We start from the raw sequence: 25,257 nt of genomic DNA, 5'->3' as shown, positions 1-25,257 counted from the left end.
AAGTGTCAACTGGATTGGGTTTTTTTCATTAAATAACCATATTAAATTCTTATATAGCATTAGTATAAACAAGATAGACCAAGGAAAAGAATATGTCTTCTTACTCTGGGTGGTAAAAGCAAAACGAAAGCCTCCAAAAACTAGCATGTCAGCTGTTTATTGTACCTTTAGGTAAGAGTCTTGAGTAGGAAAGAATTAAACAGGTGTTTGTTCTCCATCACTGCTACAACAGAATGGGGCCCTAAGTCTTACAGCTCATGCTCTTAATCCAGCCTCCGGGAAACTAGATGCAGTTAAAGTGCAATTAAGATGTCCATTAAAATGTAATTCTCTTAACACGTTCCCAGTGCCAGCATTTCACAGAAATGATACATGTTCTATCTTCATGGAAGGTGCAAGAAGCCACTCAGGAATAGCAACCTGAAATATAAACATAAAACATTCACTGCTAGGAAGTAGCCAGAGGGAACAATGTGAAATACTTGTAACTATTTTCATATTATGTTTGTTGGGACTTCAAAGCAATGGAGACAAACATTACATTGGAATGTATTTACTTGCCAAGGATGTCCTCTGCATTCACGGATGTGCGCTCCTCTGCTTCATGTCATGAGCTGCAACAGTTTGTCTTGCAAGATACCAGGTCTTTTTCTGGTGAAGTCTTTTCAATAATCAGCTGGATCTAGTTAGCACCTTTCTGATATGGCTGCTACTAAGACTAAGCCTGCAGTAGGTTAAACAGGAAGCCTGGGTTGCAGATTGTGTTAACTAAGGCAGCAGAACCCAGGAAAGGGGCTGTGCTAGGCCACATGCAGTGCATACACTCTGTTTGAAGCTCCACCTGTTCAGACTGTTTCAGGCAGCAGTAAGAGTCTTCTTTGGAAAAGATTACCTGTAGCCAGGTATTGGCAAGGGCTTGTGGCAAACAGTTGTATTGAATTATGGTTTTAAATTCTCATTTCTTGGGACATACAGGTGCAGAGATTGAGTTCAAACAGGATACTGGGAAACAGAATGAAATGTTGTCCTTATTACCAATTAACATGGTGATATCATTATTTATTTTAACAAGGCATACTAAGATATATAAGTAACCAGACAGCCTTGCTGGTTTCCTAACAACTCAATATGAGTTACAAAGAAGATGCTCAAGCACTACCAGTTCCAGAAATCCACAGAAGACAGGAACCTGGCAGACCTATAACAACACAAAGTACCCAAACTTGTGTCTTGTCTTCGTAACTTACAGTCCCAACACTGACTTACTGTCACATGGTTTTCCAGTGTTCAGTCCAACAAGGCCTGAGGTTCCTTCAGCTTTGATCATCTGATACGTGGCAGTGAGAAGAATGCTTGGTTATAAGCTCATGCATGCAGCTATCTAGTTAGATGCTGTCATCAAAACCTTTGACCAACCTTTGGAACAAAGCAAGCAAAATCAATGTATGATCCAGGAGAAAAAAAGTATACACCTGCACTGATAGCAAGTTTGAAAGCTGCTACTGCTAGTTAGAAGAAGCAAACAGATGACAGCAGAGAAAAAAAATACCCAGGGCTACGCCTAAATATCCCAAGCCTAGTATTGATTCATTGAGTTCTTTTATTGACAAGATGACTACGTGCATGAACTTCATCACAACTGTTTTGTATTAAAAAAAACCACACTGCTCTTTAAAGCTTATTATTAGCCCACATGGACTCAGAGACAGATACTTGACTGTGCTGTAGTCATCTCTAGTGTTGGGAGACATCCTCTCACCCTTTGCTTTTTCATTTGAAGCCAAATATTCACATTTATCCTCATATACATTATAAAGCAGACGGATGCCAATCATGAATCAAGTTACAACTCAACAAGTTCAAAAGCAATACAATATTGACAGTATCACTTTGCCTCTGCTCTTTGCTAGGCTGTAATGTTACCCATCAGGTTTGTATAAAGTGTCTTCATCTCTAACAAACCTGACAGCAAAAAGTTCCAGAAACACCAACCACGGATACAACATTGACAATTTGCCTGGAAGAAATTCAACCTAGCCTTTAACTGGTGTTTTTACAACTATTATCTACATAAGCCTCTACAAAACAGGTATCCTATTCTGTTAACCTTTGAGCTTCACACCAAAGGCCAAGCATGGGTTATTTGTGTTTGTCACCTACATATTCTGAAAATTCCAGCTATCCAAAATGGAGTTACTCAGGTCACCTTCAGTTCAACCGTATTCGATAACAGTAGTGTCTTTTATATTTCCATTACTACACTACAATGTGTTTGCCAACCCCAAACTAACCACATACAGCCCCAGTAATTTAATCTGACAGCTTCCACTGTATAACAGCAATATCTTCTTGGATTTATCAAAAGATAAGCCACAGGCAGGAACATTTCTGCATAAAAAAAGATACTTTGCTGCTCATCAACTCCTATCATCTTTTAGCAGAAACACAGCAGAGAGGATCTCTATCGTCAAACAACCTTAGAACAGGGATGCAGGCTATTAGCAATAAAAGCAACCTCCTTCCAGAGATATGAAGAATTTCCATCGGAGTGTCCCAGGCAAGTAAGTACACAGCAACGCACTGCACCAGGATACTACAAGTCATGTCATATGTACCTATTAACTCCTCTTTCAAGGGAGAATACAGTACAAACGCAAACCATCCTCATAACAGGATCACGAAGCTTGGTGACACCTAGCAGCAGTATGCCTGCAGTTAATCACGCTAAGTTAGAAGCAAAAAGACCAACTCAGACTTCAGCAGCCACAAGTATTTCTATGTGTCCAGATACAGCAAACAATACAATCCACTAGTGTAAGACCCATTACAGTGGTTTCAGTGAGTCTATTTTCACATCATTTTTTGGAAGTAGATCAGATCAGTACAAACAACTCCACCAAAACAGAAATAGTGTTCAAGGTATTACAGCAGCACAGTAACCACAACTATATGAAACACTATTTGTTTTCCTCCTTTAAAGCAGCAAAAATTATGACTATTCCATGCATAGAAAACACTGACCACTATGGAGCATACAGAAAAAAAGTAATGCAAAACAAGAATCTCATATCAATCAACACAAAAGAGACTAAAGAAGCATTCCTCACAGCAATATTTTAACCTAGATTAAAGCAGGTATTTCTCTAGTGTCTGGAAGTCACAAAATGTCTGTCAATCAAAAAGGAACAAGACAAGAGGTTATGTGCCATGCTGTACTCTGCTATGAAATCAGGAATGGATAATACCATCAGATAAAAGAAGCTGGGGGAGAACATGCAAAAATATCCCTCAAATGGTGTAACGTTTTATATGCCTCTTAACAGGAGGATTCTCAAATGAGCTGTTACTTCCCAGCACACTAATACTGTACTATTTAGCAGCATTTTAGGCTTGTACGGACGAGATGCTTACATAGAAGAAAAAAAAAAACTTATTAGCGATTAGACCACTAGTGATTTCCACAGAAGAAAAAGTTAGTTTTATCTGAATATAATTAGATTCAGGTTCTTTTTTTCTACCTCTTCTAGAATGGACAATAGCAAAAATACTAAAAAAATATTAACATTGACTTCCTTTTACTATGGAATATCAATCATACGTGTAGGGGTAAGGTTACTAAATCATGTACTTTTTTCTACGTTTTTCCCGGGGAGGGATGTTAGCTGACGTTCGAATTCCCCAGAAGTCAAAACAGCACTCAAATCCTTTGGAAGTGATTGCTGCTATATAAAAATAGCAGTTCTTCAGAATACCACCACCACATCTGGCTTGCTAGTGCCATAAAATAAACTAAGAATTTCCTCTTTCTTTAGGACACATAAGAAGGCCTGAAGACTTTATTTTCCTTTTGACATAGCATCTGTAGTACAAGCGAGCATGTTAGGTACTCACATAACATACAGCTTTATACCTGGACATTTCATGATACAGAAGACATTATTCCAGAAACTAAAGAAAAAAATGGAAAAGCATTAATCCAGATGTTTGGTAACATGATGCTTCTTATAATAGAGGCTGGCATTTGGTAAAACCCAGCATTTTCAAAACTTGTATGACTAAACCTCAAGTAAGCAATGACTCAGAGCAGGAAGTTACCCTGTCAAAGCTTACAGAACAGATTTCATCAACTACCTTGTCACAAGCTGAAGTTACTCTCACTTACACAGCTTTCACCACTGACTTTCAAGAACAAGCATCTTTGAATAGTATCAGAAGAAATCTACATTTTCTTCTATGTATTGAAACTCTGGTGCTTGCTTCAAGGTGGGGTAAATTAAACCATTGTTCAAAACCACAGACCAATCCAATATAAATCAATAACATATGTATGCTGTAAGTTTGTTGTTTTCTTAAAAACAACAAAGTCCACACTTCTTAAGTAACAGTAAGGTATGTCAAAATAAACAGTCAGACTTCAAATGAATTAGACAACTTTTACTAAATGAAAAAACCTACATTTAAAATATGCATTTAAAACAAAATGGAATTAGAAAAGAGACTTAAATCCATTTTAAAGAACTTGCTCACTGTGTCAGAAATCAATATATCTCTTGCATTATATAATGTGCCAGTTCATAAAACGTAAGTTACCAGAATCCTCAATTTAACATCTTCAAAGACAATACTGAAGTCAAGAGTTTTACATCTACTGATGCACATTTAGAATGGTATAAATCTGAAGCCTTCCCCCAAAGAATCTTACAAATTTGACAATATTCAATAAAAGCTTTTGTAGTTATATCCAATAAGTATTGCATCCTAAAGCATCACAAATCTGTGCCTTTCATTTATCCTACTATAAATTTTGTATTTTCTCTGTATCTTGCCATTTGCCAATGTTAACACTTTTAAGAAAGGAGAAAACTGAAAAGAAATACTGCATAACTCTTGATCATGTACAGAAATTATTGCTACTATAGTACACTACAAAGCAGAAGTCTATACAATAGTATATGAAATTTGATCATGAAAATCCAAAGGATATAATCTTTAGTGACTTAAGCCTTATAATCATGTCGGACATTCCTATAGCATTTTCAGCTCACCACTCATCAGCTAGCCATTTTTCCATTGATGAACATCCATTTAAACACACCCTTTTGTGAAAAAGAATGTCAGCTTTCAAAGGCTTAGCAAATAAGGATCTTCATGTTCTGTGGAACTATGCAAGATGAATTCTGATGCAGGTAGGGAGTTACCTGGAAGCTAAGCATGCCAAAGGTGTTTCATGCTAATAAAACTAAAGCCAAGGTACCACATAATCAAGTTACCAACTAATAGGCAATACCATTTTTGTCCTAAGTTAAACGAAGTGCCATAGCACAGTGTAACATCAATAATTTAAAATAGTGTAGTGCACAAATTCGTTGTGTGGCAGTTTAAGTTAAAAAGTCAAGACAGGTTTTTCTGTCTCAATTTATGTTGGCTGTCAAGCTGTCCAGTCTGGGCATTTTGGACTTAGTAGTTTGCCTTTTAATCGCTACCGTACTATAAACTTGGCATGATAATGGGGCACACATTTGGGTGGCATTATTATGAACAACGGGGCTAGGGGAAGGATAAGAGATCAATGGCTGTTCTAAAAAAGCCCCTTCCTTATTTCAATTTCAAAGAGAGGAAATAAGGGGAAATAAGACTAGATACCATATTCGCATCATTCTAGCTACAAAATAACCAAAGTAAAAGCAATCAAGCAACAATAAGACCACATTACACAAATGGAACATCATGCTCTCATCTGGTTTAACTATTACATCAAGTTTAAACTGGGATGTTGGTCAACTTTAAAAACCGTGGTAAATGTGAATATGTAGTTGCAATAGTTTTTCCTAGTATTTTTTTTTTTACTCTATGCTGGATATTAGAACTTGGAGCTATACTTGTTACAATACAGTGTCGCACATCTTTCTACTAGAAAAAAATTAATAAAGATCCTTTACCCGTCTCTTTAAGTTAAACGTGTGACATCATAAAGGGTGTCAAAATGGCTGGATGGTTTTACAGTGCACACTTATTATATACTGTAATATGGAGTTTTGTCCTTGACAGATCTGATGGTATTTCTACATTATTCCTTTCTTCACCTCTTCTTCGGTGGATTAGCTGTGCGAGGTGGAGTGACTGGACGTCCAGAGTTCAGTCCACCATACTGGTACTTGGCTTTCTTTTCAGATGGTTTCAATATCTTGGAGAAAATAAAGAAGTTCTTTTGAGTCAGAGACAACTAAGAAGATTTAAAATACTGTTAAGCCAACATGAAATCCCATTCAGCAGGAACAAGAGGGGTGAGGGGGAAATGACATCACAATCCTACAAATTTCTTAATCCTACATACAACGATAATACTACTTCTAAATCCTTCTAGCTCTAGCACCACATTGGGGTGGGAATGGGAAAGAAAAGGGGCTAAAAACATGTCCATGAAGGAGTAAGGATTAAAATCTGATCACAGTAACTACACTAAAAAGGTCCCAATAGTCCATTAGTTTGCATAATTAGGTACTCTGATCACTAGGTATGACTAAAAAGAATCGCCCAATTAAACTTTGAAATGAGCATCTGAATAGAGGGAATAACTTAATAGGCAGGAGTTTGGAAAATACCAAATCCCATACAGTTCTCTGGAGAACAGTTGGTTTGCAGTTCTAATTGTCCAAACACCAGCCTGCTGTGCAGTGCTTTCTGTAGCTCAAGTATATTACCCTAGACTAACCATAAACATGCCAGTAACTCAGTCCATAGACCCCAAAGTAATAATTAATGTATAAATATATCATACCTGAAAGGAACACATCAGAGTTTCGTCCACACTCATCATGCCCCCTGCATTGTCAAACTCTCCACAATAATTTGGAGCTGAGAATAGGGTGACCAACTGCCGTTTAGCAAAGAATTCATATCCATCTTCAACCACCTGTCAACACCAGAGAAATCAACAGAGCTAATAAAAACCAGGATAAATTTGAAGAAAAAAGCCAGTCTTGAGGCAAAGAGGATTTATACTAAAGAGACGACAAGAACTCATCAAAAAGGTATTTTATGTCTTTGCTTTCAGACAGGACAGGTTCAGTCGTTTTGTCTTACCTGGACAATGAATGCCAAATCAGGTAGCTTAACCTGTCTGACACTTCCAATGTTAAATATGCATCAGCTTGACTATTCAATATTTTCATACCTGAAGTCTGATTATGCACTGCCAGTTTAAGGATTCCCAACATTTTATGGTTTATACACAGAATTTGGATGTTTTAGCTATTAGTTCAGAGCACGTAAGGCCTGGATACCATCCACATAGCAACTGTAACTTAAGTTTCACTTACACTGGTGCTGACTGTACAAACCTCAAGTGTAGGCTTTTTTAGAGTTTTGATGCTCTAAAAAGCAAAGTGGTTCTGCCATATTTTCTCCAAGAGCATAACGCACCTTTAAATAGTGCAAGTAGTATGCTGCACCAGCTAAGGATGTTCCCTCTTCCCCAAAATGGAAGCGTCACATTATAACGTAGTGAAACCAGTGCACCAACTGCTCACTTTGGTGCAATCACCATGGTCTTCCGAAAGATAGCATGACTACATGAATACAAGAAATTGGTAGTGATCTTGATCAGCAGTTAAGAAATCTTAATATCCATTCCACACGCTGACTAATCTTCTCTAACATTTCAGCAGTAAAATTACAAGGAGAAATATTTAAGTATTCTGATAGTATAATCAAGCCTAACTGTTACACAGAATAAAAACCCTGGTTTTGTTTCACAGCAGGAGAGAGCTTTTAAAATTGACTAAATAATAAAACGGAAATGTTATACAGGAAATTGAAACCTGATGTCCACCTACCTAGGCACTTGCTTAAAGTAACTTAATAACTGCAAAAAAAGTATACTTAAATTGAAGATGCCAAAAATAACCTTGATTTCTGCACATTTCATAAAGTCAAACAATCTATGCCAATGCACTCTAGATAGCTGAACCAAAATGAAGGCAATAGTGAAAACTTATGTACAGACTTGTTTGTAGAAACATTCAAAATGCATTTAATACTTCCATGAAGTGAAGCAGAGACAGTTTAAGCCTCAGCTACCAGAGAGCTGACTACTACTAAAACTTCAGTGTAAATCTCAAATTCAAATCACTTTGCCACTTTAAATCTGGACACTTTACCTCTGATGTTCACATACAACAGTCTAACAGTTAACAGACAATACAAAAGACAGACCAATGGGGAAATCCAGTGTTAGTATTTTACTTCACTGACATTAGACACTCAGTTCAGTATGAGTCAATAGAAAGACACAGCCTTACAGTCCCTTTATTAGGAAAATTGGTTGGTTTTTTCCCCCCTAAAAGTAAAACAATACAAAGTAAGTTTCAAATATATCCCACTGATAAGCAGCATCAAAGAGGCAGAAAGTCTAGAAGGAGAGGTTTTAAGAAGCAACAGCAGCATAATTCATACCTGGTGAGCTCGACAGATTAAATCCAGATCATGACGATTCAGAAATTTACTGACCACATCAGCACCAAAAGTGAAAGAGACTCCACGATCATTTTCACCCCAACCTTGTACATCTTTGTCTGGGTCAGACCACAGCAGGTCACACAGCAAGCCTTTGAAAGATAATACAAGTGAGAATGCTAGTCTTAGGAGGTATCATTCTATAATGTAAACCTGTTTTATTGTAATTACCAGAGCAGCTCTCCTCTCCTAAAGCTAATACGCCTTAGCAACAAATTCAGCAATACTTAAACTGCAACTCAAAATACATGGTCTGTATAAGTCTGGAGACTTTTGCCCCCTCACCACTGATAATGCCTTTAGATGAAACAAGTCAGAGCCAAGCAGTTCTCCGAAATATTTAATTGTAATATTCAGCGTGTTTACAGTGAGCATTTGAGGAGTTTAAAAATACTGCAGTGGGTGCATTTTAAAAGGCAACCATCAATTTCACAGCTCACCAAGAAAGCTTAGTTTGAAAGCTGCAGTAAATTTTAAAATCCTATGCAAGGCCAGTCATAAATACAGTAAATAAACTTGTACCACAAGCTTCTGAACATGGAACTGCTTTGATTCTTACCTTTCACACCACACGTGAAGAATCTTACATGCATAAATCAATTTAACATTGCAAAATTCTGATAGATTGTTTCAGGTAGCACTTTCAGTTTGCTTGGACAACTGCTGACTTTTTGAAAAGCCTCATGCCAACCAGTCTGGAATCTAAATTAGAACAAAAAACCTCACTGGCCTTTTAGTGCTGATCAAGATCTTTTTTCTGCAGCCAACAAAAGGCCAACTAACTGGAGTTAAGTCTGAGTACTACAATTTCCCTAGATTAACTACAATGCCTTTATACATAGAACTTTCAAAGTGTTTTCACATGAGAAAGAACCAGGCCAATTCAACCACAACACAACCAAACCAAAAAGCATTAAAAACATATTTCATAGTTTTCCATGAAATTGTACTTTCTTTACCTGTGATGACTAACCCACAGGCATTTAAATACTTAAGAGTATTGTTTCACAATCTGAAAGAGATGCCAGCAGGCTCCTTTATCTGGCACTCAGAAGTTTGATTTACAATTACATCTGGTTATTTGCTAAACAAAACATTGAAGACACTGCTTCTTAAATAACAGATCCTTCAAGTTGTAATCAAACAAAACTAATGTCTGAAACCTACTGTGTAACTAGACCATTTTGTATTTACATACAGCTATCAAATGTTTTTTGGTGCCAGTCACAGTTCCTCTCCAGCAGAGGCTAAGATTTTATTTGCTTTTAGAACACAGAGCAAGTACAACTGCATTTTAGAGATAATATGTCTCTAGAAATAAACTACTGAATGCAGACAGCATATGACAAAAAACTTACTTTACTGAAATTTAGTTCTATATTCAATAAAATGTTTTTCAAAACAGAATAGTTGCACTGCAATCCCTAATGTTTTCTTATCATGAATTTCCAACAAGTGACAGAAGCTGCTTGGCTGAGCTGCTTAGGAAGCACTTCCTCTTCTCTTCTCTCCCCCAAATCAAATAATCTTTAGGGTTATACACAGCAATAGGAAAATCTGTCCAATAGTCTTTAGCAATGGTGTAACAGAACCCTGCAATGAATTCATCTAAACTAAACTATGCTGCCCAAGTAGGTTTATATTTAATCATGCAACATCTACTGTTGCAATAGCTTAGGCTGACCAGATGCATACCATAACATGGCTGATACAAGGCATTCAAGATTACACAATAGAGGGAATTAGCCTCCTAATAAGCAAATGCTTGGCAATGCTCACCAAAACACATCATTTATGCCTTCACCTCACAAAATGCAAATACTTCAACAGTTACCATAGACAAGTGTCTTAAATTGGAATACAGAGTCACATTTGAGCTAACAGCTTCCAAACCCCATAAAAATGCCACCAAAATAAGAGGTCTTTAAATTGCAGTTGAGGTTGAAAAGGCTTTTTTTCCATCAGGCTAGAAGAATGATCATAATGATCTAATCTTCTCAGCACAAGCCACATGAACATCTACCAGAATTTCTATAGCAACAAAAACATTCACCAAGTGACATCCCTCCACAAAGGGATAGCTTTTGAGGACTTGTATCTTTCACAGAAGTCAGACCACTTCAGTTTATTTTTCATTTTTCCACAAGATTTACTTCCATTCTGTAATACTTGTTCCCTTAAGTAGGTCCAAAAGGCCAAGACCTTCCATGTCACTGAACCATACATGCTCATGCCTCTGATCAGACATTTCATTTTACCTCTGCTGGTAAGCATCCAGGTATTGCTTCTGAAAGCAAAATTAAGACTGCAAACCACTCCATAGATCAAAACCCTTTTTTTGTTTTGTTTTTTTTTTTTAAATCTCTACACTTATTTTTAGGAGGGATTAAGAATACATATGATTTCAGTGGAGTGCCCATGGAAACCAGAACTACATTCTGCAGGGGCATTCCTGAAGTGGGGGTGGTTCAAGCAGTAGTATTAGCCTGTTGAATAGAACTATATTTTCTGAGAGCTCTGATAAATGTACAGATTGACTCATTTGTACTGACATTTATTTGGTTATGCATTGAGTGAATTATAAGCAGCATAAAAGGAAGAACAATGTAGTAATTTATACTACAGAAACACTCATTTACCAGTCTAGTAATACTTCTCAGTGTCAAGCATGTACATACCAGCTTGCACAGAAATGTTGTTGTTTAAGGTACAGTAGATATATTAATTAGTCCCTGAATTACTCGTATGCATCAGGACTGAGGAACATTACAGGAAGTAGAATTCTTCTATTCCAAGGTTTAACTGCAATAGTAATTTCTGTTTCAAAAAAAGGTTTAGATGCGATATCTCCCCTGAAAGTTAATTTCCGACCACTGTTGAAACCAACACTTAAAAAAATATCCCATTGTACTGCTTGACAGTCTTTTTAATCCACTAGTAACAACATTTGGAATAAATGGGACATTGAGGAAGATGATTAATTAAACCATTCGGAAGAATATTGTACAGAAAGCACTGGCAATTTGCATCCAACACCTATATATGAAGTATTAAAGTATTAGAAGAAAATTGCAGGACTAGCACATTGATATAAGCAATTGAAATCCCAAATTGCAGTCAAGTAGGAGTTACACTTCACAAATTTAAAGAGGAAGGAGACATAGCCCCGAGCAGAGAGAAGCACATATACTTTAAATAATACTCAGTAAGCTTTAAACAGTTATGTTCGTTGATAGACTGAAAGGTTTGGGTGTGCCTAACCAAGGCAAGAAAAAGAACTAGCTGTTTAGTTTCATTTGATCTTTCATTAGATTTCTAAGTTTGTTTTAAGGCAAACATGGATAACATATCCAAACTCAGGTAATGTATCCTACTCTTTGGACAAGCAATAACAATGTGGGAAATAACCTCTAACATGTCATATAAACTAGTGACCATAAGGAACAAGACTCACGCCCTGCACAGACATCAAGGAATGCTGTACTGTGAAGAGACATTAAGTCACTGCATTGCGTGTACAGAAACTGATTAAACCTGTTTCATCATTAAGACCTATTGACAGTAAATTCCACGTCACTCACCTGTGTCAGGAACATCTGTAGGTCTCATAATTCTTCGGATCTGCTCCATTGACTGGAGATCTGGAGACAGTCCTGTAAGCAGAAGAAAACAAGTGACTTATCTACATATTTTACCTGTGAAAAGGGTTCCAGAGAACACACAATTAGAGGTTCAAAGTCATACAGCATCCACTGTTTCCACTGTAATATAAACAAAAGATAATTTGCTGTAAGATAATTAAGGTCCTGGACAGAAAGTAACACAAGTGAAATTAATAAGGGGTTTGAATTGTTTTCCTAGCATCCTTTTAGCCACACAGCACAGAACTCTACAGTTAAGTATGTTGTCTTAAACAGCTTACTAGAGAGACCCAGTGAAGGATAACATTGCCATTATCTAACACAAACAGGATGCAGATGACCTTCTTTACAACCACCTGATTTTATAAAAGCTAAAGGAAAATCCCCTACCCAGCTTTAAAAGACCACAAGCCAAAGCAGCCTGCAGGTATGACTGGAATCTTAAGTCACATCACCGTAAGTGTTTTACCACACATCAGCTGAGTAGCAGTCACTGGATGCTGTAAACAAATACTAGACTATGCAACTGTAATACATAAGAAGCACAGAGGTGGTCATCTACTATAGCTCAGCTGCTTAGTCATTTATAACATCATAGTACTTTGATTACTCAAAACCTCATTTATCATAAAGATACAGCTCTTTTTGTACAGTTTTGCCATATTAACATGTAATTAGAGGCAAAGCACAGGATTCCAAAGCCACCCTTTGAACAGTTTAAGTACACAGTACAGAGCTTTTCTACCTGAGGCATACAGGCATGAAAGAGAACCTACTAGATGCTCTAGCATCTTAACATGTCCTTAAATAAGAGTCCTAAAGTGACTTAAACGACTTAGGCCAAGATCACCTAATTAGGAAAGTTGCAAATTTGGAAATAGAGCATGAAGACCTAATTTGTGATGAAACATATTTCATATCAGCAAGCTGTTATCCATTTGACTCAGTGCAGAAGTTTGAATGTGATAAAAGAAAACCTGTCATTGGAAAGGAGTCACCGCTTAAAAAAATTTCAGCTGACAGGGTTTGCACAGTGGCAATATACATGTTAGAGGAACAACTACTCCAATGCATTTGATATAAAGACTTGAGGAACTTTTCTTCGAGTATTAAGATTTTAGATTATTTTTGTTGAAGCAGGCTTATGGTGAAAGCCTTCTATCCTCATCAGCTTGTTAAAGCTATCTTCATGGTATTACCTTGAGGTTGTGAAGGATGGCAGAAATCTTACATTAAATAGTGTACCAAAGGAGTTTTAGTCAATTCTACTTACACAACAATCTAGGGATACCAATATAAAATTCAAGTAGATAATCAGCTTTTAAACTTTGACCAACCTACCACTTCCTCAGAACTGATCTATTTGCATCCAGATTACATTAGCACAAAGGCATGTGGATTCTACTCCGATTCTACTCTGCACCACACCCTCCAAGATAGTAATGGACAATCTCAGTGAAATAAGCTTGACCAGTTTGTGACCTTCTATGAGGTTACAGCTCTCAGCATTTCAGGTTGCACCCAAACTTGAAGCTCTTTAAAAGAAAATGTTATTTTAAACCATATCACAACCCCATAGCTGTTAATTTTTGTGCCTGCACAAAACTTAACAAAACTGCCTGCATGTTTGTAGACCTCTTTGTAACCACCCAAGAGGTGGTCTTTTCCCAAATATCTTCTTAACTCCCCCTGCACAAAAAGAAATAGCTAATGTCTCAAAATTCAGATCTACAGACAAAAGTTGTACACGATCAGCACTACAAGAAGGGAACAAAAATGCAAACACAGGCTACTCAAGCTCACTGTCAAGCTGCTGCCACTACAGTGATTGCTGCAACCTAGTATACTAAAAGAAAACTGAAAAGTACACAATTGAATTAAGTTGCCTTGTCACATAACAGCAGCTAAACACAGAAAATGTATCTTTCAGTATACTTCTTGAAGCATAAGAGCATCTCTTCCCTAAGGAAAACAGGGAAATGATGTGTCATTACTCCTGGCAGACTCAACAAATCCAGGCTCCAGATTTGAACCACTCCCTGATCAGGGAGAACTGATGAAGTTATGGTTACTTATTTTTATAGTGTAATCATCCAGGAAGCTCATCAGGTCTCTCTGGACACCACGTAAGACTATCAAGTAGGCTTCACCTTAAACATACATTTGTCATTAATGCCACAAGAAAAACAGAATTCCAGAGTTTGAAGATATTACATAAATGCAGTATTCTACTAAACTAACATGACTCCCACCTCAGAGCTTAAATCCAATGTGGTAAGACCATCAACATGACACTACAACATGGACTTAGTTTATAGAAGCTTGAAAATAATCACATAAGGTCTCTAAAGATTAGAGCTAGACAGTGGTGTCATAGATAAGAGGACAATACTGTTCAGAATAGAAAGCAGAGCAAAAGAAGTCAGGAATGGTTATGGAATAAGCTTTAATCAAGCAAGATAAAGAGCAAAGTCAGAAGTTGAGGGCAGTCCTAAGAAAAGGCAAAAATATGACTTGTATGAGCAATGAATGTAGAAAGACAGGGAAAAGCGAGGGAGGCCTTGGGAAGGACACAATGAAAGATCCTTTCAGCAGCATGAACATTTGGAGACAGGAATGGCAAGAGAGGTTTGATTTACACTGTGAGATCCAGAACTCCAAACAGCAGATGCCCAGAAAAGTCTAAGTAAAATGACTCAGCATTTTAAGCTATTGTAGATAGCCTACTGGGGTAAGTTAGGTGCCTTTTGTTTTACTATGTTATGCGGTTTTGCAAAGTTTTATTATATATCCCAGAGGACAATATTTTTAAAATAAACTATGCAAAAATGCGCAATATAGTAAAAAAGGCACCTACCTTATATCTACATGCTAGCTTCAACCTCCAGCAGAGTTGAATGGTTTGAGTTGCTGCCTCAGTGTTTATTAGAGTAGTAACATCATGAAAAGGCGTTGGCAGTCCATGACTTCATGGGATCTGGAATGCAGTTTGGATAGGATTGGAGAAGAGCGGAAAAAGGGAAAAACTTACATATGTGCTGAATGTCCACTTTCATTTATTAGGAGCACACAGCACATTTAGTAATCTTTTCACTTTATTTCACAGCCGCAGATCAATTGCGAGTGATAGTAATTTCAGTTAGACGAAGCCTGTACAAGTTTAAGGGACAGTTAGCATTCAGTAAAGAAGTAAATATTGCGTTTCATAAGAGGATCCTTAAAGCATACTATGCACAAAATAGAAGTTTTCCTACTTGATTAAACAAGAGGTTAATCCCCCAATACATTTATTATAAAGCTTTAAATTTTCCCTTGAAAAATAGCTTTTTACTCATAACTCAGGTCTCAAGTGCATATACACACAAAACTGAGTTTTGTCTAGAACATAGCATTCTACTCTACCTATTAAGCTTCCTTGATTACCTTCTACCACCCACCTAAACTGAACTGTTTGCCTGAAACACCACAGTATTTTGTCACCATTCATTCTTTACTGTTTTGCAAATAAAACAAAATTCAAAAAGTATAATGATGGTAAGAGTATAACTCCTTTGCCAGCTTTTTTGGAAACAAAATTTATTACATTTAGGGTTTAGCTACTGATAATTGGCTCCCTCAGCACAGAAGTAATTTTGTATCTCACATTCTTAAAATTATGAGATCTAGCTCATAAGATAGGTACCAGTTCTTAAAAAAGAAAAAGACACCACGCCACACTGACTGAGAATGAGATGAAAAGATGACCTGTGAGAAAACAAGTACTTTCTCTAATATGTCAATGCTACCTGGAGACTGGCACAGACTCAGCTATCACTGCATTAATTCTGTATTTACGGAGACATGACAATACCTCAGAGCATATTATGCATAAGACTTTAACAGCTTATACTAGCAGGCACTGAAGGCAGAAGCTTTCAATACAAGATGCAAGAAGAGGCAGAATGATTTTTAGCACACAATCCATACAGGCAGAGCTATTGCAAAGATACCTGTAATTAATAAAGGCAGGATGGCAGCCATCAATGCAACCTCACAAAGTCTGGAAGAGTCTGCTCAGGAATTTTGGGTGCCCATTATTTCTAATTCCAAATGGAGCTGTCAAACTAGAAGTTTCTCAACTAATCTCTAATTATGTCACCGAAAATGCAGGTGTGACACCTACAAACGATCTCTGGATTACTCAGCACTAGGCATCAAGTTGCTTAGTAACGGAGGTAGTTGCAAAGACAGCTGCAAAAAAGCAGGATGGCTCTTACTACAAGTAATTTGAAATTGTTGTCAATTGTTTGAGTTCTTGCAACTCTGCAAGGTCCCGAAAACCTGTACGCATCATTGCCTGGAAAAACATGGGGAGTCCCCTTCTGCAGAGAAGGGTACCTGAATAAGTTTCAATATTTGAAAGTCAGACCAACACCAAAACTTTTCTCTACAAGAATAGGGCAACTCTGGGACAGATGCCCACAGAACGCATATTTTCCAATAGCAGAGGTTTTACGCAGTCAGCACAAGCCATGGCTGACTTGCTCTAATGTTAACAATCATCTTGCTTCAAGCAGCAGGCTTGACTGTGACCTCAGAGATCCATTCCACCAACATCTAATGAAAACAGCTAAAGAACCCAAGACTATAGAGCTGGGGTTACTTTTAAAAGTTATTCTTTCACTTCACTGCTAGAGATGCCAGTATTAGCTAAGGCTGCATTGACAGATAGTAACAGCAACAAGTCATGTGGCAAATTCGGCAAGAACTCTAAGATTCAATATCCTTCAGAGAGGGACACTCTGATGGGAATACTTATGAACACACTTGCCCCTCAGGTGCAGAAGCCATGTGTATCAGGTAAGGATGACAGCTGCCTGCTGCCAGGTGTACAGAAAAGCATAAGGCATAACAGTGACCTTTACAGGCAATATAAGGTTAAATGTCTCCATCTAAATACCAGGTATGCACATCCACACTCCATTTGGTACAGCATTAACCCCAAGATCAGTTTGGACACAGCCTTTAAAAGCAGTCATCAGCTTACCTCCATGACAGCAGAAGATCTTCTCATCCACAATGGCTGCAATAGGCAGACAGTTAAAACAATCTGTGAAGGTCTTCCACAGCTTAATGTTAAATCTCCGCTTGCCTACAAGAACAGCACATGACATTAGAAAGAGAAGGCTGTTTTTTTAAAGCAAACCTGCAATACATATCACAATCTGACCAAAAATGCTAGCAAACTGTCTTCACAGGGCTTTATTTCTGTCAGGGTACTTCGATTTCAATCTCCTGCAACAGCATTTCAAGGACAGCAGAACAGCAAATAATAATTCTCTAAATGACTTTAACCTTGGTTTGAAATGTACTTTTAGAAAGTTTCAAAGCAGGTTCACAGAATATCAAAATCCTTGCAGCACAAGAGTTGCTACTAGAAGTGTCTCCAAAACACAGTATTAGTCTATAACAGTCTTTCAGAAGAAACAGGTTTTGCTTACATTCATCATAGAATCCATAGATCCGATTGATGCTAGCACACTCGTGATTTCCTCTTAAGAGAAAGAAGTTTTCTGGGTACTTGATTTTATATGCCAGTAGTAGGCAAATTGTTTCCAGAGACTGTTTGCCTCTGTCTACGTAATCTCCAAGGAAAAGATAATTAGCTTCTGGTGGGAATCCTCCATATTCGAATAATCGAAGCAAGTCTGTATACTGACCATGAATATCACCTGAATAAGAAAATGTTTACTGATGATTAGTGCAAGAACATAAAGAGTACACAAATCAAGAATTTAAGACAGCTAATCCCTTTTTATTAATTGATCTTAAAAAAAGCACTAACATTTCCTTTAAAAACAGACTGACAATAGGTACCAGAAAGGTGATAACCATGTTAATATTACCAGCTGAAGTATTCACTAAATGTAAATAACCCATAGTATTTGCAGAGCTGCTATGTCAGTTATGAAAATCTGAAAACCAAAAGCTACAGAAGTCTTCAAAATTAAGCTTAAGATTTCTAACAAAGCTCTAATTTATTCAAATTAAAACAAGGTCAGAAAGACAACCTCTACTTGAACAGTTACATGGCCAGGAAGACAATGTATTAAGAAAAAGTTAAGTCACATGATTCACTGCAGAAATAGACCAGTAAAAATCTACTAAACAGACTGGAGGAAAACTGAAAATTGTGCTGGCAGACAGCACTTACTTCAAAGGTCAACTTCTCCTATAACACTGCTGTACTAAAATTCCCATCCCCCAGCATTTAGGGTAACTCCTCCTTCGATGCAATTATTCATATAAAACCAGTACAGACTCAAAGACTGATATCCCTTACAGGATATTCAACCCCACAGGTACATCGTAGGAAAAATAACTGTCATGTTACTCATCACATTGCCAGCTTTAAAATTAAGCAGGCTTTCCATGAAAACAGTTCTGTGTGGCAATTACAACACCACAGCGTATGATATCAGACTAGCCAAAGCTAACTATCAGTGAGTTGCCCATGAGGTCAAAAAAGGTAACAAAGCTGTTCTACAGTAACTTTGTAGAGTACACGCGATGTATTCCAGCTGACTGTAGAATTCATTACTAAAGTGACTGAATGCAAAAAATCTACGCAAGAAGCATTCAGTACACGCTGTATGCTGTTTAAATTTAGTACCTCCTGGCCCCTTACACTAAGCATTCCATAAATGCATTTGCACTTTTGCTGCTTGTTCAGTGGCAAAATCCCAACTGTTAAGCACAGCTATTTTCTAGTAGAGCACTAGCTACTGTGGCCTTAAAAAACAAAAAATCCAACACACACATCTCTACAACTCTTTCCATAATCTTAAAAGAAAAAAGGTTCCCAAACTTGTATGCTCTCCAGTTCAAGTCTTAAAGCATACAGTGGTAAGAAAAGTACATAGCTATATTGCTTTTTACTCTTTCCAGTGGAAATGCATTCCTTCCTCCTTTAGGTAGCATTATTCTGTAACTATTTCTCACTCAGGTAATCACTTCTCAATTTTCTTCTAATAACAGGGAACATTATCCACTACCCAATTCCAGAAAGTCTGAAGATTCACTGGTTAAAATCATTTTCACATGTGTTACAACAAGAACAATTCCTATTCTACTTGATATTTAGAAATCTCCAGGTCACAATTGGAAGAAAACACAGAAAACTCCTCAACAAATGAATGCTTCCATAAGAATATCTTTCATCTTACATTAAAACATAGCCATTCAAGATGTAAAAGCTTATTTTGAACTGACCTGATTACAAGCAATGACAATCCTATAATGGTTCTAGTGGAGGGTGTCCCTGCCTGCAGCAGGGAGGCTGGAACTAGATGATCTTTGAGGTCCCTTCCAACCCAAACCATTCTATGAAGTCATTGCTATGCTGAGTCTAGTACTCCAGAACGACGCTATCAATACTCTCCAGACTTCACCACCACCAGAATTAACTACCAAGCAAGCATACTACAGAAGGATTATTATAAATGTGTTCCTTGCCTAGAACTAGTTTGTTACACACATGAACCAGAGGGACCAAAGCACTTAAAGGGTAAAGGAACATTTACAGAAACAATTTTGTAAAGGGACCAAAGCATTTACTATTCCATTCAAGGCACTTCGCATTTTAAAATACAGCTTCATATGGGCACAAGTTGAAGTCTACCAGATAAAGCCTTACAGTAAAAACCTCATCTATTTTAAAATGAATGTTTCCATAAGAATACCTTTCATCTTACATTAAAACATAGCCATTCAAGATGTAAAAGCTTATTTTGAACTGACTTGATTACAAGCGAAGACAATCCTATAATGGTTCCTCAGGCATTGCCTGAACACACTGAAACAGTAGTTCAAAGGAGTACAGCTGCATATTTTGCTTTTGGTGAAAGCGATCATCTTTCTTTCACTTTTATCTAAATGCATCTTTGACAATTGCTCTGATATTGAATTTAGATGCACCTGACACTTCCTGGTGCTATCACTGTGTTTGGAATCCAATTTAAAAATAACAAATGCCTTATTTCATAGTGCATTCGCTACCCTATTATTGTGCATCTAACAGTCCTTTCAACCACCTCAATTTAAGTAAATGAGAAACTAACTTTGAAGGAGGCTAATTATACTTTGCAGACCTTGACTTATGTATAATCTAAATATTTGAGTTTTCATTTTTTCTTTATCTAAGAATACAATGAGACTACTACAGTCTTTAAAGCGTAGCATAAACACAGTGTGGTAAAGCTGGATTTTACCTTCACCTTTATGTCATTAGGCAAGCTGGTCCAGTTTTTCTCCCCACTCTACCAAGCAATTAGTCATTTAAAAATTACTTTGCCATTAGTGCACTTTCTTTAAATTGGTAATATCCTATCTTAATGTAAGAAACATTGCTACACTAGGTCTGCCAGGAAGAAGCTGATTTATCTTTGAGCATGTTAGTAACAACAAATTCAAAGACTGCTTCAATTTTAATATTATGACGCTTAAAGAAGTCTAAGTCAAGAAATTTTATGCTAAGGCTGCTTCTGCTGTTAATAACTTGAAGGATGATTACAAGCCAGTATTTACAATACTTTTGCAACAGTTTTTAACAAGCTTGCATACCTATTAACAACAGTGCACTTTGTCAAGGTCTAGCATCTTATAAAGGTTTATAGAGGTAAAGAACACAGACATTTTAGTTTTATTCATATTTGACAGCAGTAATGATGTCTGTCAAAACGTGCTCTAAAGCTCAAGGAATTTATTACATGGTAACTAAGCCTAATTTAAGTCTGCATTCAGTTTTATTTTTTCAGTTGAGGGACTAACCATGCTTTCTTCAACACTATTTTTGAAGAGTTCCATTTCACAACACGTAAAGATATTTGGTTTGCTTATACTTTGAAGAGAGCAACTACAATATTAAACATTTGCTACTTTCAAAGAAGGTAACTGCTTTTTGAAATAGCAAAACAGTAGCAGCTCTGCACAAGCAGTCTCCAGGGAAGTAGAGGGGACAGGTTGCAAATTTTGCACCAGACGAGGGCACAAGCAGCTCTTACTGCCAACAGAACTTGCTCCTAAGTAGTACTAGGAGCACCAACAATCTACCAACTGTTAGATGCCTTTTCTCAATCTAACCTGAGTAGAAAGTTACTTCTAAGATTGTGAAGACCTCACTCTAATCTGCATCACCCAAGTCAAGGTCTATCTCAGTACCCTTCCAATCCACCTAGCGCACAACTAGATTAAAACACCTATATGAAATACATATATATGAAGTATACATACCACAAATTTTCAGAGGTGCCTCTAGTTCCAGGAGAATAGGCTGGCTAAGAAATATTTCCCGTGACTTTATGCATAAGCCCCGAACTTCTGCTTCGGTCATCTGAACAATCTTCCCAGGACGACATCCTCGTACTGAAATGATATGTTTAAAAATTGAACGTAACTATCACTCAGATACACAGGAATAGGTAATTGCAGATGAGCTGTATTTGAAATCTATATTTGACAAAAAGCCAGCAGAACACTCCAACATATCTACTAAATGTCTTGGAATTATATATTCCAACAGATTCTAAAATTAATCTCTGATACTGTGGTAACCTGTGCTTAAAGGTCTGTATGCATTCCTGTTAAATCAGGTTCTCAGAAGAGAACAATTTAAGCCTTGCCTTTGTCCACATTTGGATAAATAGCAATTTCAAAGTGTTTCAAACAATCCCATTATGCTAGAGTACTGACAATAGACAAAAAATATGGAAAATGGAAATCCTGAAAACACTTTCACATTAGTACAAAATAAACTTGTTTAGGACTGTTGAGTTCAACAGGCCTAGCTAAATACAAAGAAAAAACCCACAGGCATGTTTATACTTTCAGCAGCTGCAATTGCCATATTAGGAACATCACACTAAAAACTATGAAAATTTGATGAAACCTTCATTCATATATAACAGCTCTTGAGTTATTGGAACCTTTACGTGCAAAGACATTCTAATTAGAATGAAATTGAATTCCTAAACCAATAAGTCAGGTATTCAGACCTATATTTAGCACTGAGTTTTCAAAAGCATTCACATGTCATTGCGTTCCAGCCAATATCCTCTGGGACATTTATCTGCAGCTGCTTCTTTCCACAGATATCTATATGATTCCTCTATCAGAGGTTTTAATGTGTCTTTAATGAGGCAGCAAAATAGAACAAATGTGCCTGCACCTTGGCTGATCCAGTTCAGTCTTGCATCTCAGCATAAGCCAAACTTCAGAGTTCAAACTAATAAGCCAGAATGTATCAGTGTCTACAACAGGCAAACATCCTGTTCTGCCATCTGCTGTAGATGGAAGCAACATTCAGCACTAAACCACAGTAGTTATCTACAGAAGAAGGTGGTACGAAACTTTAGCAGTTCAAATCCAAATGGTTTCAAACTCAAACATAATAAGACACTACTTCATAAAAATTTTAGCTGCAATTTCAGGAAGTCTAGTAAGACAGATTTGCAAACAGAATAGCAAAAACTAGTTCTTCACACATAAAATAAGTTCCTGGCTTGCCTGCTTCCCCTCTCCAAAAACAAAGATTAAGTTTGCAACTTTTTTTTTTTAAATTCATATAACCTCCCCCTTTTCCTTTTATTTCCGCCTAGCTCCTAGAAAACATACTTTACAGAGGAAGTCAGCATTATTACCTACATTGTGCAATGGGGAAAAAATGGATATGACTGGAAATAGTTCATCCTAGGTCACCTAGTACTAACAGTCCAAAGTGTTAAGCTCAGAAAGCTCTTCTCTGGTTATCACTGCATCCTTCTCCCAGTGTAACTGCACATCTGATCATTACAACACTGTGCTATGAATTTTTATTTTTAATAAACACCAAACACACTTGTTAAACTGAGGTTAGGAAGCAGCCACAGGAACATGTGAAAAGGCAGAAATGAAGAATGGTTTTCTCAAGCAGGGAAGAGAAGATGTGAAACTAGATCCTGAGACAGATGGTTTGAGTGCCAAAATAGCAGGAGGGCCAGTCTGTCTGCAGTGAGGATACACTGGAAATACTTCACTCATTAGAATCCCACAAGAACAAGGCTGTGCCATACAGGACTTCTTTCAGTGAAACTCCGAATGAGTACCAGGTGATACTTACCATATGGTAAGTCACATTCTTTTTGCTAATTAAGATTTCAACTATACTTGAGAAAGCAAACAGCTTTTTAGTAACACTTTTTTTTGTTATTCTTCATGCATTAAGATGTTGGCTTACATATTAGAATACAAAGACAGACATTAGACACAATAAAGGTGACTAGAAAACAATAAATGCCTACAGGTTTCCATTTCATCACATCTCAAACATCTATTAAGTTATACACTTATAGATACGTCTTCAGTCCCACGGGGATTATTAACAAAAAGAAAATACATTTCAGGCTCAACAGCTCTGCGCTGACTTGACTATCCAATTTGTGAGGGATCAAAATGCTCCAAAAATCTCCATCTTTTCAAATGCTTACATTCCGGTAGCTTATAATGATCTCTTTCATAGACTAGAAACTCCCTTTGACAGGCACACAAAGTGTCACTATACATATAAAGCTCCCACCTGAAAGAGCAGAGTCTTAGTATCACAATGGCTATCATTTTATTAAAACAACTGCTATATTTTAAACCCATGGCTTATTACAACATCAAGGTCATGCCAAAGCAGCATGGAACACAACTAGGTCTTCAGTCCTATTTTTCCTCTACAAACTGCATTTTTTCAACCTGTTTTGATAAGCAATGTAATTCTCCTCTGTATTTAATACTTAAGTACTGTCGTAATGTTTTGCAACACCAGAATTAAATCATTTCATCTAGATTAAAACCAAGTGATCTAATTGCACACTTTTTATATCCACTCTATTTTCAGAGCTCAAACTCAGGAAAGCCCACCATACACAACATTAATGTTACCAGAAGTAGTACCAGACCAAGCACAGAGTCCAAAATTGAGACAGCAGTTCAAGGAGGGCACTCATAATACTTAAAATAACTTTGATCCAATCAATATTTCTTAGAACACCAGTCTTTAGCTCCCTCTGGAACTCACATGGAGACTTAAACTTGGAACAATTGCTTTATAGAATTGAGGCCTTAAATGCTGATGGATTTTTGCACTAGAAGACACAGTGGACATGCAGCTCCTGAGTTCAAAATTAACTGCCATAGTCACTGCATCCAGTGTCTTGATGTTAGTTCGTTACTTTTTACAGTACAGCCTTAAACATTGCAAGCCCTGAACAGACAAACCAACAAACTGGGCAGTAACTTATTACCACACTTCAGATTCTCCAGATAAGAGACATTTCTACAACTATAGCAAATATGTCACTCTAGGAGGAGGAGACAACATACACCCAATGATTGCTGTTACTTCCAGCCCTTGGGAAGGGTATAAACCTGAGTCATTGCACCTTTGCAAAGGCACCCTCCCCCCTCCATCGGAACGGTCAGCAGCTCCACATAGCAAACACGTAAGCTCAGTTACATTTGACAAACAAAGCCTCATGAGGGTTTCATGAGGAATAATCATCAATAATATAGTTAGGAGACATTTTCTCTCACAATGCCCTGATCATCAATAAGGGTACTGGATGTTGAAAAATGACAAGCTACTGTGACCCTAGAAGCCTCAACCCTTTACTGGATTCAAAGGCTCTGAAAGGTTCACCAAGTAGTCATCCAAAACAGCTGTGCCACAGCTATGGTACAAGTAACACAAGCAAGACTAAGCACATCTTACACCAGCTTACACTACAACCACAATTTTGTTGAACTATCCTTGACTCAGCTGAGCACTGTACGGAGCGTAAACAAGAGCATCTCTCAACACATTTAGTTTTTCAAAAGCCAAATCCCCAAGAACAGATTTAAGAGGAGGGTATGAGAATGAGATCAAGAGCGCAAGTGATGTTTTTCAGACTCATTTACAAAATACTAAAGCTAACTGTTCTTAAAACATGCAAGTCATAGCTGCATGCATTCTAAAATCTGTAGCTCACAAAAAGCCTTTAACAGCATTGGGAAAACCATCATTTTTAATAGTTGTCATTTACCCAGAGCAGAAACAGCA

General features: G+C 37.2%; 1 protein-coding gene across 1 annotated transcript in view; it reads right to left on the bottom strand.

The window, feature by feature from the left end:
* Nucleotides 1–4,419: 4,419 nt before the first annotated feature.
* The window catches only part of PPP1CB (protein phosphatase 1 catalytic subunit beta), a 29,528-nt gene continuing 8,690 nt past the window's right edge, over nt 4,420–25,257 (bottom strand). The window contains exons 2-8 of the mRNA XM_075749052.1: nt 21,426–21,557; nt 17,636–17,866; nt 17,182–17,286; nt 12,096–12,167; nt 8,455–8,606; nt 6,779–6,913; nt 4,420–6,184 (exon numbers count right to left, since the gene is read on the bottom strand). Coding sequence (XP_075605167.1) covers nt 6,080–6,184; nt 6,779–6,913; nt 8,455–8,606; nt 12,096–12,167; nt 17,182–17,286; nt 17,636–17,866; nt 21,426–21,557 — 932 coding nt within the window. The 3' untranslated portion in view covers nt 4,420–6,079. The remainder of the gene's footprint in view (nt 6,185–6,778; nt 6,914–8,454; nt 8,607–12,095; nt 12,168–17,181; nt 17,287–17,635; nt 17,867–21,425; nt 21,558–25,257) is intronic.

Source organism: Balearica regulorum, chromosome 3 (assembly GCF_011004875.1).
Source record: "Balearica regulorum gibbericeps isolate bBalReg1 chromosome 3, bBalReg1.pri, whole genome shotgun sequence".
NCBI lineage: Eukaryota > Metazoa > Chordata > Aves > Gruiformes > Gruidae > Balearica > Balearica regulorum.
The sequence above is the reverse complement of the archived record's forward strand: the minus strand, read 5'-3'. Positions and strand labels throughout refer to the sequence as shown.